Source organism: Silurus meridionalis, chromosome 10 (genome assembly GCF_014805685.1).
Source record: "Silurus meridionalis isolate SWU-2019-XX chromosome 10, ASM1480568v1, whole genome shotgun sequence".
Classification (NCBI taxonomy): Eukaryota; Metazoa; Chordata; class Actinopteri; order Siluriformes; family Siluridae; genus Silurus; species Silurus meridionalis.
The window spans coordinates 24,047,601-24,067,600 of NC_060893.1; the positions used below are offsets into that span (position 1 = coordinate 24,047,601).

General features: G+C 42.9%; 2 protein-coding genes across 4 annotated transcripts in view; both read right to left on the reverse strand.

Moving 5' to 3' along the window:
• The window catches only part of fhl3b (four and a half LIM domains 3b), a 21,451-nt gene extending 16,270 nt beyond the window's left edge, over positions 1–5,181 (reverse strand). For all 3 annotated transcript variants that reach the window (XR_006927136.1, XR_006927137.1, XM_046859044.1), the window contains exon 1: positions 5,114–5,181. The gene's annotated coding sequence lies outside the window, so the exon portion shown is untranslated. The remainder of the gene's footprint in view (positions 1–5,113) is intronic.
• A 2,093-nt stretch (positions 5,182–7,274) lies between these two features.
• Positions 7,275–15,761, reverse strand: rragcb (Ras-related GTP binding Cb). Its single transcript, XM_046859046.1, is given in 9 exon segments — positions 7,275–8,595; positions 8,735–8,883; positions 9,801–9,943; positions 10,155–10,240; positions 10,243–10,267; position 11,145; positions 11,279–11,478; positions 14,636–14,839; positions 15,408–15,761. Coding segments are annotated over 9 exon segments (1,302 nt in total). The 5' UTR covers positions 15,675–15,761; the 3' UTR covers positions 7,275–8,368.
• Between the last annotated feature and the right edge of the window lie 4,239 nt (positions 15,762–20,000).

Sequence of the window (20,000 nt, forward strand, 5' to 3'; positions counted from 1 at the left end):
GCAGATGAACCATGAAGGAACATGTGTGTGTGTGTGTGTGTGTGTGTGTGTGTGTGTGTGTGTTGTATCTCTCTCTCTCTCTCTCTCTCAGAACACTGATCATCTCTTCATCATGCCACCTGTTAGTGGGTGGATTTATTTATTAAGCATGCGAGTGAACATTTTGTCCTCAAAGTTGATGTTAAAAGCAGGAAAAAAAAAAAAAAAGAAAATATGTATATTAATAATAACTAAAATCCAAACACATGTCTTTCTCTGAAAGTCAAATTACACAATACTACACTACACAATACTACAAATGAATTCAGTGTTATTACGCATCGCTAAGCACTAACTATCGCACGATGACATCAAAGAAACCGAGAGTCAAATCAAAATGTTTTGATGATCTGATTTGAGTTTTTCTCGTAATTCAGCATCATGACATCAGCATATTTAGTGTCACCGTTTTGTTTCCATGTAAAACATAAGCTTTGGATCGTTCCACTCCGGACAGAGGGGGAAAAATCGGCGTAGAAAAAACAAAGTGTCCTGTTTACACCGCAGCGTTCAGGCTTTTTAACGACGTGTTTGCAGGAGGCAAGTGGAAACTATTTACGCCTTGGCTCACGGGGGCGCGAACAAAACGTGACATCATTGGAAATGTGGGAGAGGAAAAAAGGAGGGGTGCGAGGTTGCGTCCAGACATAATGTCACCTTTTAACTGCTGGTTTGTGTCACATTTTAACTCACTGTGTAAACAGTAAATATAAGTCCAAAAGTTTGTGGACACCTGCCCATAAGATATGTAAGGATATGTACTTATTTTTGAACATCCCATTCCACATTTTCACACTTCTGCATAGAAGTTCCTCTAGATTTTAGAGTTTGCTTGAAGAGATTTTTGGAGAACTATGGGCCTCCAATTTTGTAGCTTCATTCAAAGATGAAGCACATGTGGCTGGAATAGTGAGATGTCCCAATACTTTTGGGTGCATAGTGTAGCTAACAACACCTCAAGCACTGGCTCCGAGATCCAGAAAAAAGGAAGATCTGTAGACATGTTCTACACAAAACAGGGAACGGCATCTCCGTAAAACGAAAAAGGAAAGGGCACTTTGTCGTGATTTCAAATACATACGAATCCTATATGGCACTCCATCATATATTCTTCTCTAGAAATGCACCCTAGAGGGCACTTCTTTATGTTTCCTCTCTAGAAGTCACTGCATCATGTTTTCACCACTGAGAGGGGGCTTTGTCTGCCTGAGCAATGCTTCTCAAGACCAAAGCAGCGATTTAATCTGACCAATCAGTGTTTTTTATCTTCTAAGGCAGAAGCTCCAGGTGTTCTATCTCTCCAAACAGATGCGCCAGGTGCAACATCTACCGAGAAGCTCCAGGTGCTTTAAGATGTAGCTTCTTCAGTCCAAGCAAGGTCTAAACAAAGGTTTCATCTGTCCAAAAAAGCTTGTGCAGACTTTTGTCTTCAGTAGCCCAGGCTTCAGTGGATTTATCCGCCTATGAAAAGACTTTATCTTCATAAGTAGTAGTTCTGTCTGCCAGAATGAGCTCTGGGTCCTTCATGTGGTCAAGAAGGGGCTTTTTTTTCACCCAGGCATTTTTGGTCCCAGCTCAGGGTGTGGTGCTCGGTGTACTACATATACACACTTGTGGGACGAGCAGTGTAACACGTGTAATCTGCATACAGCTTATGCTGTGCAGGGAATATGTATACAGTGTGTAGTTGTTTATACTGTGCTGGATGTTTATTGTACTCCCTCCATCTCCTGGTGTCGTCTTACGCAGTTGCGTTGAAGCTGCTGTATTGTGTTGCATCCTGAAGGCGCCCGGGTTTAGCAATTAGACCAGCACAAGTGAGCGGTGTAGCTTCCTGGTATGTTGTGGTAAAGATGACAGTCCTCCATGTATCATGTTCTTCTCTGAGGTTGTGTTTAAATGGGAGTGGATGAAATGGTGGAATGCTGGTTACCCACATAACTGTAGCCCTCGACGTACATGCCTCTGAGTTGAGATGGCTTTCAGAAAGACCCTCAGACACGCTGGATTCAAAACCAAATGCACAACGAGTGTACAAAAATGGAGTGGAAAAAAACGTTTGTTTAAATTCAACCAAATATTTCACGATGGTGGATTTGGTGGTTTACTGGAGGTAATAAACTTAATCCCGTCGTTAATCCACATTGATCGAGTGTTATGTTTCAAACTCTTTGCGTTATGCGTTCTCCTCAGGGAAGCAATAAATCTCGAACCAATCAGATAAACTGTCTGAATTTGTTACAAATGTCTCTTGAGTCATATCCTTGCAGGCCTTTTTTTTTTGCAGGAAACTTGGGAACCAGAAGAGAAGTGTACTATTAAGTTTTCTAGACATATTCTACACAAAAGACATATTTTCTTCTACCATACAACAGCCTACAGGGCACACTGGATCACCTTAAAGATACATTGCATCCTGTTCTTTCATCTGGCAGAGCCTACAATGTCAATGCATCGTGTTTTCTACATGGAAAAGTACAATTGAGGGCAATTCCGAATGAAGGTTTCACACAGAAAGATGCCTATAGGGCGCTACATTACATATTCTTTACTCAAAGGCACTCTGAACACCACGTTTCCTCACAAATGTAGCAGAACCCATAGGGCACTGCAATGCACTGGAAGGGAATGCTACAAGGCATGTCTTTTTGTTTCTTTGTGCATAGTAAAGCCTAAAGGGCACTACTTAAAATATTCTGCACTGGAAAGGCACCGTTTATGGAACCTTATCACAGATTCTCACGCAGAGTATCATCTTAGACCACACTACACCATGCATAGCCTATAGGGTACTGCATTTAGTACCCATCACTGAAAGTAAACCCTACAGGGTATTTCAATGCGTTTATTTGAACATACAATGGGAAGTCTATAAATCACTACATAGAATAATCTATACTGGAAAGGAACCTCAGCATTATAGTGGGCACTTCAAAATGTTTAACTAAAGTAAGAAAACTTATAGGGCACTGCACCATGTTTCTTTACATGCAGAGGAGCCTATAGGGCATAAAATCATTTTTCCTTGCACACAAAACTGCATATAGGGCACTGCATCATGTTTTCTTGCACACAGAGGTACCTACAGGGCACTGCATCATGTTTTCTTGCACACAGAGGAACCTACAGGGCACTGCATCATGTTTCCTTGCACACAGCGGAACCTACAGGGCACTGCATCATGTTTATTTACATGCAGAGAGCCTATAGGGCATGAAATCATGTTTCCTTGCACACATAGGAACCTACAGGGCACTGCATCATGTTGCCTTGCACAAAGAGGAACCTACAGGGCACTGCACCATGTTTCCTTGCAGGCAGAGGAACCTACAGGGCACTGCATCATGTTTCCTTGCACGCAGAGGAACCTACAGGGCACTGCATCATGTTTTCTTGCACACAGAGGAACCTACAGGGCACTGCAATATGTTTTCTTGAACACATAGGAGCCTATAGAGCACTGCATCATGTTATTTAACATACCAAAGAGTCTACATGGCACTGCCTTTTGTTTCCTTGCACAAATAGGAGGCTATTGGGAACGGCATCATAATTAATTGAACAAAGATGAGCCTATAGGGCACTGCATCATGTTTACTTAGACACAGAGAAGCCTATAGAACACTACATTGCATAATCTTCACAATGACAGACACTCTAGCATGTACTCCATTATGTTTTCTCACTCACTGTTTCATCTAGGGAGCAGTTCATCAAGATTTTATCTAGCATAGGGGAACCACAGAGAGTTTGACCCTTGGAGCACTGAGGGGTTCTGAGCTTTTTGTGTTAAATAAAAACACATTTCTTGAACATGAGAAATGAAGTCCTTGAGTATGTCATTAGTGACCCTGAAGGTTCACAAACGGTCCTGGCTATCATCAACATTTTTGCATTTTTCATTCCCTAGCTTAAAATGTAGGCATTTATATATATATATATATATATATATATATATATATATATATATATATATATATATATATATATATATATAATCTTTATAGCTCAAAATAAGGACCCGGTGTGCTTTTGTCCGATCCCCCGAAATGAACTGCAGCTGGAAGACAATGTGAGCGAAATGTGAGAAAGTAGAGACGTTAGAGAGAAAAGAGGAAGCCGCAGAAAATTCCACGGACAGAAATAACCGGCGTTTTCCTGCTTATTGTGTGACTGTGATAATATCGCATTATATCGCATGGGTGTCAAATACATTAGAGTCAGTGCTCTCAACTTCCCCTGAGCCACTTGGGCCCACTTAGATTGAACAAAATGAATGCTCTGGAGATTTAAACCTTTACAGCTTTTGGTGTTTACTTAACAAATCTGCTCATTTCACACTCACATTAAATGTACGGTGGCCTCAAACGTGTGGAACACTACAGTTTTAATGGTTTTTAAGAGACTCATGCATGTTCTTTTTGCTTCTGTGCAACCTACTGGATAATTTTACTGTATGAAGATTTACTTTCACCAAACAAATCTATGAATGCCCACATATTAAACCTGATTTTCATTGAAAAATTCTGTCTTTACACACAGAACAGCTTTACACACTCTCAGCATCTGTAAGTATGGACATGAAATATGGGTAAGTGTGTACATGAGAAACATTTTAGAAAGCTTATGAATAGGTGACGCAGGGTAACGTTTGTGTTAATGCAAACAAATGATAATAAAATTACAGGTTATGATGATACATTGCATTGCTTTACTTTATTTTTGTTACCTTTAAATGTTTCTCCTGTAAGCTGTACATAAGTTACATTGCATTAGTATGGACCACATCTTTTACAAAAAAAAAGCATGCACATTTGTGAACACCAAAGCATATATATAAAAAAAAGAAAACAAAACCGTATAATGTAATACTTCCATGCGCGTGCACGTTGGCAAAACGATTATCAATTAATTAATTAATAAATTGATCCATTAAAATCTGTCTACAAAAACAGATGCAAATCGGTTAATTGTGTAATTCCTGTGAAAGTGTAAAAGTTTTCTAATTTCTGATAAAAAATAAAACAGTATAAATTGGATATAATAAATAAAAAGATCTCAGTGAAGCTCCTACCGGTTTTCCTCTGGAGTGAACTCGGAGCTCGGTCACGCGCGCGCCTCTGCGGGCTACAACACTCCGCGCGCTGTAGGATACTGAGGACACCGTGGGCGGGGACGCCACTGCAAAGCTCCGCCCACACTACCGGAAATACCAAATAAGGGCGAAAACAATCCACACGCCTGTAAACGATTTTTCTAATAAACGTCGGTATAAAATGTGAAAGAATATAAAGTTAATATTATAAAAAATAAATTATTGGCTTTAATTCAGAATAAGATATATATATTATTAGTAGTATTAAGCGATTTGATATATTTTATTTTTTTCTTTTATTATTGAACTAATTTTTACAATTATGATGTAAATGACATCTCATTAATATAATGAATAAAAGATATAATAATAATAATAATAGTGGTAGTATTGCTAACATGATGATGATTAGTAGTATTACTAGTATTGCTAGTATTAGTATTAGTTATACTAATACCAATACAGTAATACTAGTGGTGATTATAATAGTAATACTATACTTGCAGTGATATTATTTGTAGTAGCAGTAAGTTTTAGAAATATAATTGGTGGTAATAGTTGTAATAATAGCAGCAGAAATAGTATTATAACTACCATTAGTACTAGCATAATAATAATGATAATAATACTACTACTACTAATAATAATAATAATAGTAATAATAATAATAATGACAATAATACTACTACTACTACTACTAATAATAATAATAGTAATAATAATAATAATGATAATAATAATTATCATTATTATTATTAGTAGTAGTAATTTGTGCTCTTTCGAATGTTATTTTTGTAATATTGTGGTATTTTATTGTTTCTATAATAAACTGAGCCACATCACAATAACCACAATAATAATAAAAAACATACTACACCCACTTTCATCACAAGTTTCATGAAATGTTTTTTATGCTGAGCTCACACAGAAGATCCTCATGAGCCATGCTGTCATGAACACAGTGTTTTTATTCGGTTATTAAGTATATAATAAGGGTATTAATTAAGATTTATTCCCTTTAAAAGAGAAAAATCAGAGGACTGAATACTCGGACTGTATCGTGTGAAACAATGTATTCTATGTATTCTATGTCTGACACCTAGTGGCAACTGGACAGCATTACAATATTTTGTTATAGAAAGTATGTACATTTCTTATTAAACTACAATTGTTTTGTCCACTATAGGGCCAGTGTTTTTTCCTTAAAGACCTCCGTGATGATATCCTTTACAATTGGTTGGAGTGGAAGATCTCCTGCTATAGATCTCCAACCTTGTTGAACACTTTTAGGATAAATGTAAACGCTGACTCGTTACTTCACCTACATCAGTCCCTGACTTTACTAACACCCTTGTATCTGAATGAATCTCCACGAAATCTAGTGGAACATCTTCCTAGTAGATTAGAGGGCAAAGCACAGTAATGATCTCAGGCAGTGTAACAGGATGTTGGTGCATGAGGTGGAGGTGAAGAACAGCCTGAGATGAAACATGGTGTAAATTAGCTGTGGATCAGAGCACAGGATCAGCCATGATACAGCCCCCCTGGAGAACAGAGGGTTAAGGGCCTTGCTCAAGGGCCCCACTAGTGGCAGCTGGGCAGGCTTGAACCCCCAACTTTCTGATCAGTAACCCAGAGCCTTAACCATGAGCTTCCATTTCCCCAAATTATAATGCTATATGAGCTGTAGGCCACATGTAGGAGGTGTTATCAGAGTTTTGAGACTCGCTCTGTAATACAGCACTCACAGTGTTCCTGACACTTCTGGAACATGTCCTGGAAGTCTTCTTCTCAAAGCACATGAAGCATCTGGAGCTTTGAGCTTTATCTTCGGGAACAGGGTGAAGTCCACAGGAGACAAATCTGGCAAGTAGGGTGGGTGCAAAATCGAGATCACGTCCTGACCACGTGCTCGCTCGGCGTGGTGGGCACGTATTCATAATAGCACCGGTTGCTCATCTCCAGATGTACACAGGACGATCTCTTCTGGGACACTGATTTATGAAGGTCAGTGCTCCCTGTGACTGTGCATGCAGCCTCGTGCTGCCCTCTGCTGGAGTGTTACAAAACTAGTCACAAACCTTTTTTGCTACCACCTCGTACACTGTGCATCAGTAAAGAACCGTAAACAGACACTGAATTAAAGATCTCAACAAAATAGAATTTATTGGCACACAGACACCTTTTCTGACAGAAATCAGTGCTGTGATCTCACACAAAGACGATCGAGACGAGAATCAGTTCCCTGACCAGGTTGTGTAAAAAAAATAAATCGACCAACAACATGTCCAACACACACACACACACACACACACACAGTTTTATACAAGCAGGAGTTTGCAATTTAGAATACAAATATATCAAGTTGTGTAGAAAATAAAATACATCGTTGGACAGTATAGTGATGATTCTTCAGCACTGAGAGCCAGCGAGCAAGCATGCGCGCACACACACACACACACACACACACACTCACCCACTACACACATACACACCAAACACACCACATATACACACACACACCAAACAGTGTTATTTTGTTACAGAACCATCATATCGTACTTTTTATCCATTTTTTGTTATGCATCATATTGCTGTTATTCTGCTGTGAATAAGCTGTTGCTATAGAAACGAAAGTGTATGCTGTTTTTCCTTATTTTGAATTAGCAGTTACTATAGAGACAAATGGATATGTTGCTATAGAAACGGTACAGTCTGCGGTTTTTCTCCTTGTGAATGAGCGGTTACTATAGAAACCAGAGAACAGGCTGTTTTCCCTTATTTGAATGTGATGTTGCTACAGAAACTGTCAATTCCCAAACGCTATAATGTAGGTAAAGGTGGTGTGGTGTGCGTTGCCATAGAAACAACAGAGACGTTTTCCAAGCTTGACAAGACAAACAGCTATTACGCAAACGTACCAAATCCGATCTAATCCAATCCAGTCATACGGAATGCAGATTAGTCAACCTTCTCACACACACACACACACACACACACACACACACACGTAAAATATGAACATGCTACATTTGTGAGCTGGATGACTGACAGTGTGAAAGGTCTGTTAGCATATAAAAATAAAAAATACCCATCATGCATCACATCAGTTCCTTCGAGAAACACGCTCAGGTGACTGAGATCGATCCCAAATGATTGATGCTAAACTGGTAGCCACACACACACACACAAACACACACACGTCTTGCCAATGCAGCATTACAGATACAGAGTTCACCCCGACACACCCGAAGCTGACGTATTGTCCGCTTGTTTAAAAGCTCCGCCCCTCCCAAGGAAAGCTGCAGGCCACACTGGGCCTCTAGGGGTGCCATTGAGCAGGGGAGCTTTAACTCCAGGAGAGTAGAGTTCATCCTCTACACAGTTCCTCCGGACAACAGTCACCTCGAACACCTCGTGAATAGCCTTCCTCAAACAGTGGAAGTTGTAGTCTATCAGACCTGAGACACACACACACACACACACACACACACACACGGTACATATGTTGCTTCACAACCATCAGAAGTCTTTAGAAGTTATAACTTATATAACGTGTGTGTGTGTGTGTGTGTGTGTGTGTGTGTGTGTGAGAGATACCTTTCCTCTCGAAGCTCTCCTCTCTCAGGATACACACCAGCGTGAGGAACTTGGTGACCTCCTTCAGGTAGAGCACAGTGGTGTTGTTCAACTTAATGATGGCCAAAGAGTCTTTATCATACGCACTGCCACTGCCATCCTCCTTCAACCTGAGGAGAGAGAGAGAGAAGGAGGGAGGGTAAAGGGTGGAAGAGAGAAAGAAAAGAAGAAAGAGAGGGGGAAAGGGTGGGAGAAAAAAACAGAGGGAGAGAGGGAGGAAGAAATTGCTATACAAACACAAAATATGTGCGTGTGTGTGTGAAAGAGCGATAGAGAGTGTGTTTGCATTTATGTATGTGTGAGTGAGACAGAGAGAGAGTGTGTGTGTGTGTGTGTGTGAGAGAGTGAGACAGTGTGTGTGTGTGTCTGTGTGAGAGACAGTGTGTGTGTGTGTGTGTGAGACAGTGTGTGTGTGAGAGAGAGTGAGACAGTGTGTGTGTGTGTGTCTGTGTGAGAGACAGTGTGTGTGTGTGTGTGTGAGACAGTGTGTGTGTGTGTGACAGTGTATGTGTGCGAGAGAGAGACTGTGTGTGAGAGAGAGACAGCGTGTGTGTGTCTGTGAGTGTGTGTAAGAAAGACTGTGTGTGTGTATATAGAGGAAACGTCGATGACCATGTCGATCATGTCGCAGCACAGCTCATATGACTGCTGTGTGTGTGTGTGTGTGTGTGTGTGTGTGTGTGTGAGAGAGAGAGAGACAGTGAGTGTGTAAGAGACAGTGTGTGTGTGTGTGTGAGAGAGAGACAGTGAGTGTGTGTGTAAAAGACAGTGTGTGTGTGTGTGTGTGTGTGTGTGTGTGTGTGTGTGTGTGAGAAAGAGACAGTGAGTGTGTGTGTAAGCGACAGTGTGTGTGTGTGTGTGTGTGTGTGTGTGTGTGTGTGTGTGTGAGAGAGAGACAGTGAGTGTGTGTAAGAGACAGTGTGTGTGTGTGTGTGTGTGTGTGAGAGAGAGAGAGACAGTGAGTGTGTGTAAGAGACAGTGTGTGTGTGTGTGTGTGTGCGCGTGTGTGTGTGTGTGTGTCTCTAACCCGTATATAGAGGAAACGTCGATGACCATGTCGATCATGTCGCAGCACAGCTCATATGACTGCATGTCCACAGGAGAACTGTCTGTAGCCACATAGATCTTACTGAGTACATCAAACAGGAACACCTTCTCAATCCCTGAGTTCTGTTCACTCACACACACACACACACACACACACACACACACACACACACACACACACACACACACACACACACAAAGTTCAATTTAAAAAAAACTCAACAATTCAGCACGGTATTGCCAATAAAGCAAATAAATTCACACACACACACACACACACACACACAAACACACACACAAACACACACACAAACACACACACACACAAACACACCGAGATGAAGATGTTGAGAAGGTTCTCCAGTGTGGGAAGTTGAGGGATGAGCTTTTGCACCACTTTACTGAACGCCTCAAATATCGGTGGTCGTAGATACTGGTCAAGTAAAACTGTAACACACACACACACACACACACACACACACACACACACACAATCATAACTATATGATAAATTTTATACATAAACGTAAATAATAATAATAATAATAATAATAATAATAATAATAATTACTAAAGCAAAAACAAACGTAATGAGAGCGAAACCCTAGAAAGAGATGGAGACAGAAAAAGACTTGAAAGAGACATTGACAGTCAGAGGGATAGAAAGAGGTAGAGACAAAGAGACAGTGACAGAGAAACAGAGACAAACGGAGAGAGAGAGAAAAGAGAGACAAAGAGTGGGAGATAGAAAGCGACAGGAAAAGTCAGAGACAGAAAGAGACAAACAAACAGAGGCAGAGACAGAGAAAGCGGAAAAAGTCAAAAGAGATTTAAAAAGACAGCGAGACAGAGAGAGACAAAGAAAGACAGAGATAAAACACAAAAGGCAGAGAGAGAGAGAGAGAGAGAGAGAGAAAAGAGAGACAAAGAGTGGGAGATAGAAAGCGACAGGAAAAGTCAGAGACAGAAAGAGACAAACAAACAGAGGCAGAGACAGAGAGAAGCGGAAAAAGTCAAAAAGAGATTTAAAAAGACAGCGAGACAGAGAGAGACAAAGAAAGACAGAGATAAAACACAAAAGGCAGAGAGAGAGAGAGAGAGAGAGAGAGAGAGAGAGCCAGAGAGAGGCAGAAATAGACAGTGATAGAAAGGGAGACAAAGAGACAGAAAGAGAGACAGAGGGAGAAAAACAGAGACAGGAAAGTCTAGGGTGTGTAAAAAACATGTTAACAAAAAAGGTAAATTAGTGGGAAACATAGCACAAACTTAGCATGTTAGCTTAGCAACTTTAGCAAGCCACGGATGCTAATGCACACAGCTGAACGCTGCTACAACATTTATACTAGCAGTGGTATCTCCCAGCGTCCCCGTGAGGTTATATCTCCCAGCGTCCCCGTGCAGCAATCAGCGGGGTCCAAGCACCACTTTTCACACTGAAAGTCTTTACTCGAGGGTCACCTGAGGTGCAGCTGGTCGAGGCCGGCGTCTGTCAGGTCGTCGTTCGCCCTCTGGTGGACGTCTCTCTGCGTCTCGATCTTGTGGTCGTCTGAGAGACCGTCCACCTTGTGCACAAACACCTCGAAGTTGATGTGGGGGTTCACCCTGTAGGCCCGGGACACGGTGAGATGGAGACGTCCCAGAGCCTCCATGTAGTCGTCCTGTAAGAGGAACATCAACCTTTAAGCTGAGATCGATCACATGGTTACTATATATTCAGCCAAAAGTATTGGGACACCTGACTTTTCCCAGCCATATGTGGTTCTTCTCCTGTTAACATGGAGATACACAATTGTGTAGGAGGTCTTTGGATCCTGGAGCATGAAGGGACATTTTCCCTTTAATTGAACTAGTAAACCCAAACCTGTGCACAAAGCCAGCTCCATGAAGAGAAGTTTTCACAGCCTTTGTCATGACACTCAAAATTAAGCTCAGATTTATACAACTTGATTGGAGTCCACCTGTGGTCCATTCAGTTGATTGGACATGATTTGGTCTATACATATAGTCACTCTGAAAGAGCTCCAGCGTTTCTCTGTGGAGAGATGAGAACCATGGAAAAGAACAACCCTCTGCAGAAATCCAACTATCAGACCTGTATGGTAAAGTAGCCAGACTTAAGCAACTCCTCAGTAAAAGTTTGCTACAAAGCACCTGAAGGACTCTCAGACAATGAAACCAGGCACCGCTGATCACCTGACCAATACCATCCCTACACTGAAGCATGGTGGTGGTAGTATCGTGCTGTGGGGATGTTTCTCAGCAGCAGGAACTGGGAGACCAGTCAGGATCGAGGGAAAGATGAATGCAGCAATGTGAAGAGACGTCCTTGATAAAAACCTGCTCCAGAGCGCTCTGGACATTAGACTGGGGTGATGTTTCACTCCAAGCACACAAAAGATAACAAGAGAGTGGCTACAGGACAACTCTGTGAATGTCCTCGAGTGTCCCAGCCAGAACCCAGAACTCTGATTAAACATCTCTGGAGAGATCTGAAAATGGCTGTGCACCAACACTCCCCATTCAACCTGATGGAGCTCGAGAGGTTCTTCAGAGAAAAATAGGAGAAACCGTAGCATCATACAGAAGACTGTGAAAACTTAATGTCCATGTGATTTGTTTTTTTTGTTGTTTATTTTGAATACATGATGATTGTGATTGATAACTGCATCCCAGGAACCCACACCTCTCCACGAGAACACGCCAAAATCTAGTGGAACATCTTCGCAGAAGAGTGGAGGTTGCTATAAGAGCGAATGAAGACTCGATATAGAACAAAAAAGAAACGTAATCTTACGCTCAGGTGTCCGCAAACTTTTGGCCACACAGTGCATGTCTGACCTGAGCATCAATAACGAAGATCAGCGCTCCAGTGCCTCTGAAGATCATCTCGTAGTCGAAGGTGGGGTCGAAGAAGTCCACCTGACCCGGAAAATCCCAGATCTGGAACTGCACGAAGGAGCTGCTGCTGATGTCGTCCTTATAGATCTTATTAGTGCTCTCCAGGAACAGAGTCTCACTGGGGGACATCTTATGGAAGACCACCTGAGACATAGAGACAGAAACAGAGGAAGACATAAACAAAGAGAGACCAAAAGAAGCAGAGAGGCAGAGAGAGAGAGAGAGAGAGAGAGAGAGAGAGAGAGAGACAGAAAGAGAGACAGAGGAGAAAAACAGAGACAGGAAAGTCTAGGTGTGTAAAAACATGTTAACAAAAAGGTAAATTAGTGGGAAACATAGCACAAACTTAGCATGTTAGCTTAGCAACTTTAGCAAGCCACGGATGCTAATGCACACAGCTGAACGCTGCTACAACATTTATACTAGCAGTGGTATCTCCCAGCGTCCCGTGAGGTTATATCTCCCAGCGTCCCCGTGCAGCAATCAGCGGGGTCCAAGCACCACTTTTCACACTGAAAGTCTTTACTCGAGGGTCACCTGAGGTGCAGCTGGTCGAGGCCGGCGTCTGTCAGGTCGTCGTTAAGCCCTCTGGTGGGCGTCTCTCTGCGTCTCGATCTTGTGGTCGTCTGAGAGACCGTCCACCTTGTGCACAAACACCTCGAAGTTGATGTGGGGTTCACCCTGTAGGCCGGGACACGGTGAGATGGAGGCGTCCCAGAGCCTCCATGTAGTCGTCCTGTAAGAGGAACATCAACCTTTAAGCTGAGATCGATCACATGGTTACTATATATTCAGCCAAAAGTATTGGGACACCTGACTTTTCCCAGCCATATGTGGTTCTTCTCCTGTTAACATGGAGATACACAATTGTGTAGGAGGTCTTTGGATCCTGGAGCATGAAGGGACATTTTCCCTTTAATTGAACTAGTAAACCCAAACCTGTGCACAAAGCCAGCTCCATGAAGAGAAGTTTTCACAGCCTTTGTCATGACACTCAAAATTAAGCTCAGATTTATACAACTTGATTGGAGTCCACCTGTGGTCCATTCAGTTGATTGGACATGATTTGGTCTATACATATAGTCACTCTGAAAGAGCTCCAGCGTTTCTCTGTGGAGAGATGAGAACCATGGAAAAGAACAACCCTCTCTGCAGAAATCCAACTATCAGACCTGTATGGTAAAGTAGCCAGACTTAAGCAACTCCTCAGTAAAAGTTTGCTACAAAGCACCTGAAGGACTCTCAGACAATGAAACCAGGCACCGCTGATCACCTGACCAATACCATCCCTACACTGAAGCATGGTGGTGGTAGTATCGTGCTGTGGGGATGTTTCTCAGCAGCAGGAACTGGGAGACCAGTCAGGATCGAGGGAAAGATGAATGCAGCAATGTGAAGAGACGTCCTTGATAAAAACCTGCTCCAGAGCGCTCTGGACATTAGACTGGGGTGATGTTTCACTCCAAGCACACAAAAGATAACAAGAGAGTGGCTACAGGACAACTCTGTGAATGTCCTCAGTGTCCCAGCCAGAACCCAGAACTCTGATTAAACATCTCTGGAGAGATCTGAAAATGGCTGTGCACCAACACTCCCCATTCAACCTGATGGAGCTCGAGAGGTTCTTCAGAGAAAAATAGGAGAAACCGTAGCATCATACAGAAGACTGTGAAAACTTAATGTCCATGTGATTTGTTTTTTTTGTTGTTTATTTTGAATACATGATGATTGTGATTGATAACTGCATCCCAGGAACCCACACCTCTCCACGAGAACACGCCAAAATCTAGTGGAACATCTTCGCAGAAGAGTGGAGGTTGCTATAAGAGCGAATGAAGACTCGATATAGAACAAAAAAGAAACGTAATCTTACGCTCAGGTGTCCGCAAACTTTTGGCCACACAGTGCATGTCTGACCTGAGCATCAATAACGAAGATCAGCGCTCCAGTGCCTCTGAAGATCATCTCGTAGTCGAAGGTGGGGTCGAAGAAGTCCACCTGACCCGGAAAATCCCAGATCTGGAACTGCACGAAGGAGCTGCTGCTGATGTCGTCCTTATAGATCTTATTAGTGCTCTCCAGGAACAGAGTCTCACTGGGGGACATCTTATGGAAGACCACCTGAGACATAGAGACAGAAACAGAGGAAGACATAAACAAAGAGAGACCAAAAGAAGCAGAGAGAGGCAGAGAGAGAGAGAGAGAGAGAGAGAGAGAGAGAGAGAGAGACACAGAAAGAGAGACAGAGAGAGAGAGAGAGAAAGAGAGAGAGAGAGAGAGAGAGACAGAGAGAGACACACAGAGAGAGAGACAGAGAAAGACACAGAGAGAGAGAGAGAGAGAGAGAGAGAGAGAGAGAGAGAAAGAGAGAGAGAGAGAGAGAGAGAGAGACACAGAGAGAGAGAGAGACAGAGAGAGACACAGAGAGAGAGAGAGAGCGCGAGAGAGACACAGAGACAGAGAGAAAGAAAGAAAAGGGAGTAAGAGAGAGAGAGAGAGAGACAAACACACACAGAGAGAGAGAGAGCGAGAGAGAGAGAGAGAGAGACAGAGAGAGAGACAGAGAGAAAGAAAGAAAAGAGAGTAAGAGAGAGAGAGAGACAGACAGACACACAGAGAGAGAGAGAGAGAGAGAGAGAGAGAGAGAGAGAGAGAGAGAGAGAGAGATGAGATGAGGAAGTGTAAGGACCTTCTGTATGGAGGACTTCCCGCTGCGTCTCAGTCCCATCAGCAGAATCCTGGGTTTGTCAGTGTCCAGCGCACGTGCCATGTCCTCCTCATCTTCATCCTCCTCATCTTCATCCACACCGAAACTGAAACTATCCTTACAGAAGTCCTCCTCCGTACACAGCTGAGGATGATGAGGAAGGTGAGGATGATGAAGAAGTGTATGATGAGGAGGATGAAGATTTGCCCCAGCGCCAGGCAGAGTCTCTCCTCCGTACTGTCCCGACATGTTTTCTCATTTACTCTACACACCAACACAACTTCAAACCTCTCTCTCTCTCTCTCTCTCTCACACACACACACACACACACACACACAGGGATCACATGACGCATGCGTCTTCTTCCTCTTCTTCTCCAAAGTGCGGTGTGCGCCTGCGCCATCTAGCGGTATGAGATAGTTTCTTTCTTTCTTTCTTTCTTTCTTTCTTTCTTTCTTTCTTTCTTTCTTTCTTTCTTTCTTTCTTTCTTTCTTTCTTTCTTTGGTTTATTGATTATTAGTTGTGTTATTTATTTATATTATTTGTTTAAATCAAATAAATAAATGCTAACAATCTAAAATACAAAGAAATAGAGAAGCAGAACAGAAACTCTGTGTGTGTGTGTGTGTGTGTGTGTGTGTGTGTGTGTGTAATTTATATCAAATATAAAATTTATAAATATTTATATTTATACATTTTTAGGAATTTTGTTATCATTTTAATATATAATTTTTAATTGAATTTATTTTTACAGTATTACAATAGGGATAGTTTCAACCCAGCCATTATGGATGCACAAGCCAGTGCACTCTTAGTGCCGGTCCCAAGCCCGGATAAATGGGGAGGGTTGCGTTAGGAAGGGCATCCAGCATAAAACATGCCAAATCAAATATGCGGATCACAAATGAGAATTTCATACCGGATCGGTCGAGGCCGGGTTAACAACGACCGCCACAGGTATCGTTAGCCGACAGGGTACCGGTGGAAATTGGGCTACTGTTGGCCGAAGGAGGAGAAGGAGAGGAGGAAGACGTCTACAGAGACGGCAGGGAAAGGAGCAGTGCAGGAGAGTGGAGGTTCGGGTTGGTACTTTAAATGTTGGTACTATGACGGGTAAAGGGAGAGATAGCTGATATGATGGAGGAGAAAGGTAGATATGCTGTGTGTTCAGGAGACCAAGTGGAAAGGAGTAAGGCCAGGAACATTGGAGGTGGTTTAAACTGTTTTATCATGGTGTGGATGGAAGAGAAATGGTGTAGGGGTGATTCTGAAGGAAGAGTACAGTAAGAGTGTAGTGGAGGTGAAGAGAGTTTCTGATAGGGTGATGATCGTGAAGGTGGAAGTTGAAGGATGATGATAAATGTCATCAGTGCCTATGCTCCACAAGTTGGCTGTAAGATGGAGGAGAAAGAAAGATTCTGGAGTGAATTAGATGAAGTGGTAGATGGTGTACCTAGGGAAGAACGATTGGTGATTGGGGCAGACTTTAATGGGCATGTAGGTGAAGGGAACAGAGGTGATGAGGAGGTGATGGGTAGGTATGGTTTTAAGGAGAGGAATGTGGAAGGGCAGATGGTGGTAGATTTTGCTAAAAGGATGGAAATGGCAGTGGTGAACACTTATTTTAAGAAGAAGGAGGATCATAGGGTGAAGTATAAGGGTGGGGAAGGTGCACACAGGTGGACTATGTTCTATGCAGGAGATGCAACCTGAAGGAGATTGGAGACTGTAAGGTGTTGGCAGGGGACAGTGTAGCTAGACAGCATCGGATGGTGGTCTGTAGGATGGTTTTGGAGGCGAAGAAGAAGAGGAGGAGAGTGAGGACTGAAAGAAGAATAAGATGGTGGAAACTAAAGGAGGAAGAGTGTAGTGTGAGGTTCAGGCAAGAGGTCAGACAGGGCCTTGGTGGTGGTGAAGAGGTGCCGGATGATTGGGCAACTACTGCAGGAGTGATGAGGGAGGCAGCTAGAAAAGTACTTGGTGTGACATCTGGAAATAGAAAGCAAGACAAGGAGATGTGGTGGTGGAATGAGGAAGTGCAGGAGAGCATAAGGAGAAAGAGGTTGGCAAAACAGAAGTGGGATCGACAGAGTGATGAGAAAAGTAGGCAGGAGTACAAGGAGATGCGGCAGCAGGTAAAAAGGGATGTGGCGAAAGCCAAGGAAAAGGCATATGAGGAGCTGTATGAGAGGTTGGACACTAAGGAAGGAGAAAAGGATTTATACCGATTGGCCAGGCAGAGGGACCGAGCTGGGAAGGATGTACTGCAAGTTAGAGCAATAAAGGATGGAGAGGAAATGTGTTGACTAGTGAGGAGAGTGTGTTGAGAAGGTGGAGGGAGTATTTTGAGCAGCTGATGAATGAGGAAAATCAGAGAGAGAGAAGGTTGGATGATGTGGAGTTGGTGAAGCAGGATGTAGATAGGATTAGTAAGGAGGAAGTGAGAGCAGCGATTAAGAGGATGAAGAGTGGAAAGTCGGTTGGACCAGATGACATACCTGTAGAAGCATGGAGATGTTTAGGAGAGATGGCAGTGGAGTTTTTAACCAGATTGTTTAACAGGATTCTGGAAGGTGAGAAGATGCCTGAGGAATGGAGAAGGAGTGTGCTGGTACCGATCTTTAAGCATAAGGAGATGTGCAGACCTGCAGTAATTACAGGAAAATTAAGTTGATCAGTCACACCATAAAGTTATGGGAAAGAGTAGTGGAAGCCAGGCTGAGAGAAGAGGTGACCATTTGTGAGCAACAGTATGGTTTTATGCTAAGAAAGAGCACCACAGACGCATTATTTGCTTTGAGAATGTTAATGGAGAAGAATAGAGAAGGTCAGAAGGAATTGCATTGTGTATTTGTGAATTTAGAAAGCATACGACAAGGTGCCGAGAGAGGAGTTGTGGTATTGTATGAGTAACTCAGGTGTGTCAGAGAAGTATGTAAGGGTGGTGCAGGACATGTATGAGGACTGTGTGACAGCAGTCAAGTGTGCAGTAGGAACAACAGACTGGTTCAAGGTGGAGGTTGGACTGCATCAAGGAGCGGCCCTGAGCCCTTTCCTGTTTGCAGTGGTGATGGACAGGTTGACGGACGAGGTCAGACAGGAGTCTCCCTGGACTATGATGTTTGCGGATGATATTGTGATTTGTGGTGAGAGTAGGAGCAGGTTGAGAAGAGCCTGGAGAGGTGAAGATACACGCTGGAGAGAAGGGAAATGAAAGTCAGTAGGAGTAAGACAGAGTACATGTGTGTGAATGAGAGGTAGGGCAGTGAAGTGGTGCGGTTGCAGGGAGAAGAGGTGGAGAAGGTGGAGGAGTTCAGGTACCTGGGGTCAACAGTGCAAAGTAATGGAGAGTGTGTTAGAGAAGTAAAGAAAAGAGTGCAGGCAGGGTGGAGTGGGTGGAGAAGAGTGACAGGAGTGATTTGTGATAGTAGGGTATCTGCAAGAATGAAAGGAAAGTTTATAGGACTGTGGTGAGACCTGCGATGTTGTATGGATTAGAGACAGTGGCATTGAGTAGAAGACAGGAGGCGGAGCTGGAGGTAGCAGAGCTGAAGATGTTAAGGTTTTCGGTGGGAGTGACGAGGATGGACAAGATTAGAAATGAGTTTATTAGAGGGACAGCACATGTAGGATGTTTTGGTGACAAGGTGAGGGAGGCGAGATTGAGATGGATTGGACATGTGCAGAGGAGGGACATGAATTATATTGGTAGAAGAATGCTGAGGATGGAGCCACCAGGTAGGAGGAAAAGAGGAAGGCCAAGGAGGAGGTTCATCTATGTGGTGAGGGAAGACATGCAGGTAGTTGGTGTGAAAGAGGCAGATGTAGAGAACAGGGTGGTATGGAGACGGATGATCCGCTGTGGCGACCCCTAATGGGAGCAGCCGAAAGGAGAAGAAGAAGACAATAGGGATAGTTTCATCCTTTTGCCCCTCCCTTTTTACAGATCAAAGCAGCCAAAGCCCCTCCCCCTTCTTTTCCATTGGCTCAGATGAATTCACACGACACCTTGTTGTTAATAAATGAATTAATGAGTGCGTCACATACACAGAGCCTTGTGGATTAAATGTAACTATCTACCCTCTTCTACATACCACTGGTTATAAACGACTGTGATTGGCTACTTTTGATGTGATTGACAAAGAGAGAGAGAGAGAGAGAGAGAGAGAGAGAGAGAGAGAGAGAGAGAAAGAGCAAGCCCCGCCCACTATTTCAATATCACATTGTATAATTAGACCTGAATTTTCTAATCCTTCATGTTTTTTGTTTTTTTTTACTCATGAGAAAAGGAATCATGGGAACATTTCACACCACCTTATACAACACAGCAGTCAATGTTTATTACAAAATATCAGTTATCAGTTATCAGTTATCTTCATCACTAACGACCCTCCATCTAGCCCTCACCCACCAGGAAAATAAGGACACGTACGTGCAAATGCTGTTCATAGACTTCAGTTCAGCATTTAACACAATCATCCCTCAGCACCTGATTGAGAAGCTGAGCCTACTGAGCCTGAACACCTCCCTCTGTAACTGGATCTTGGACTTCCTGACTGGGAGACTTCAGTCAGT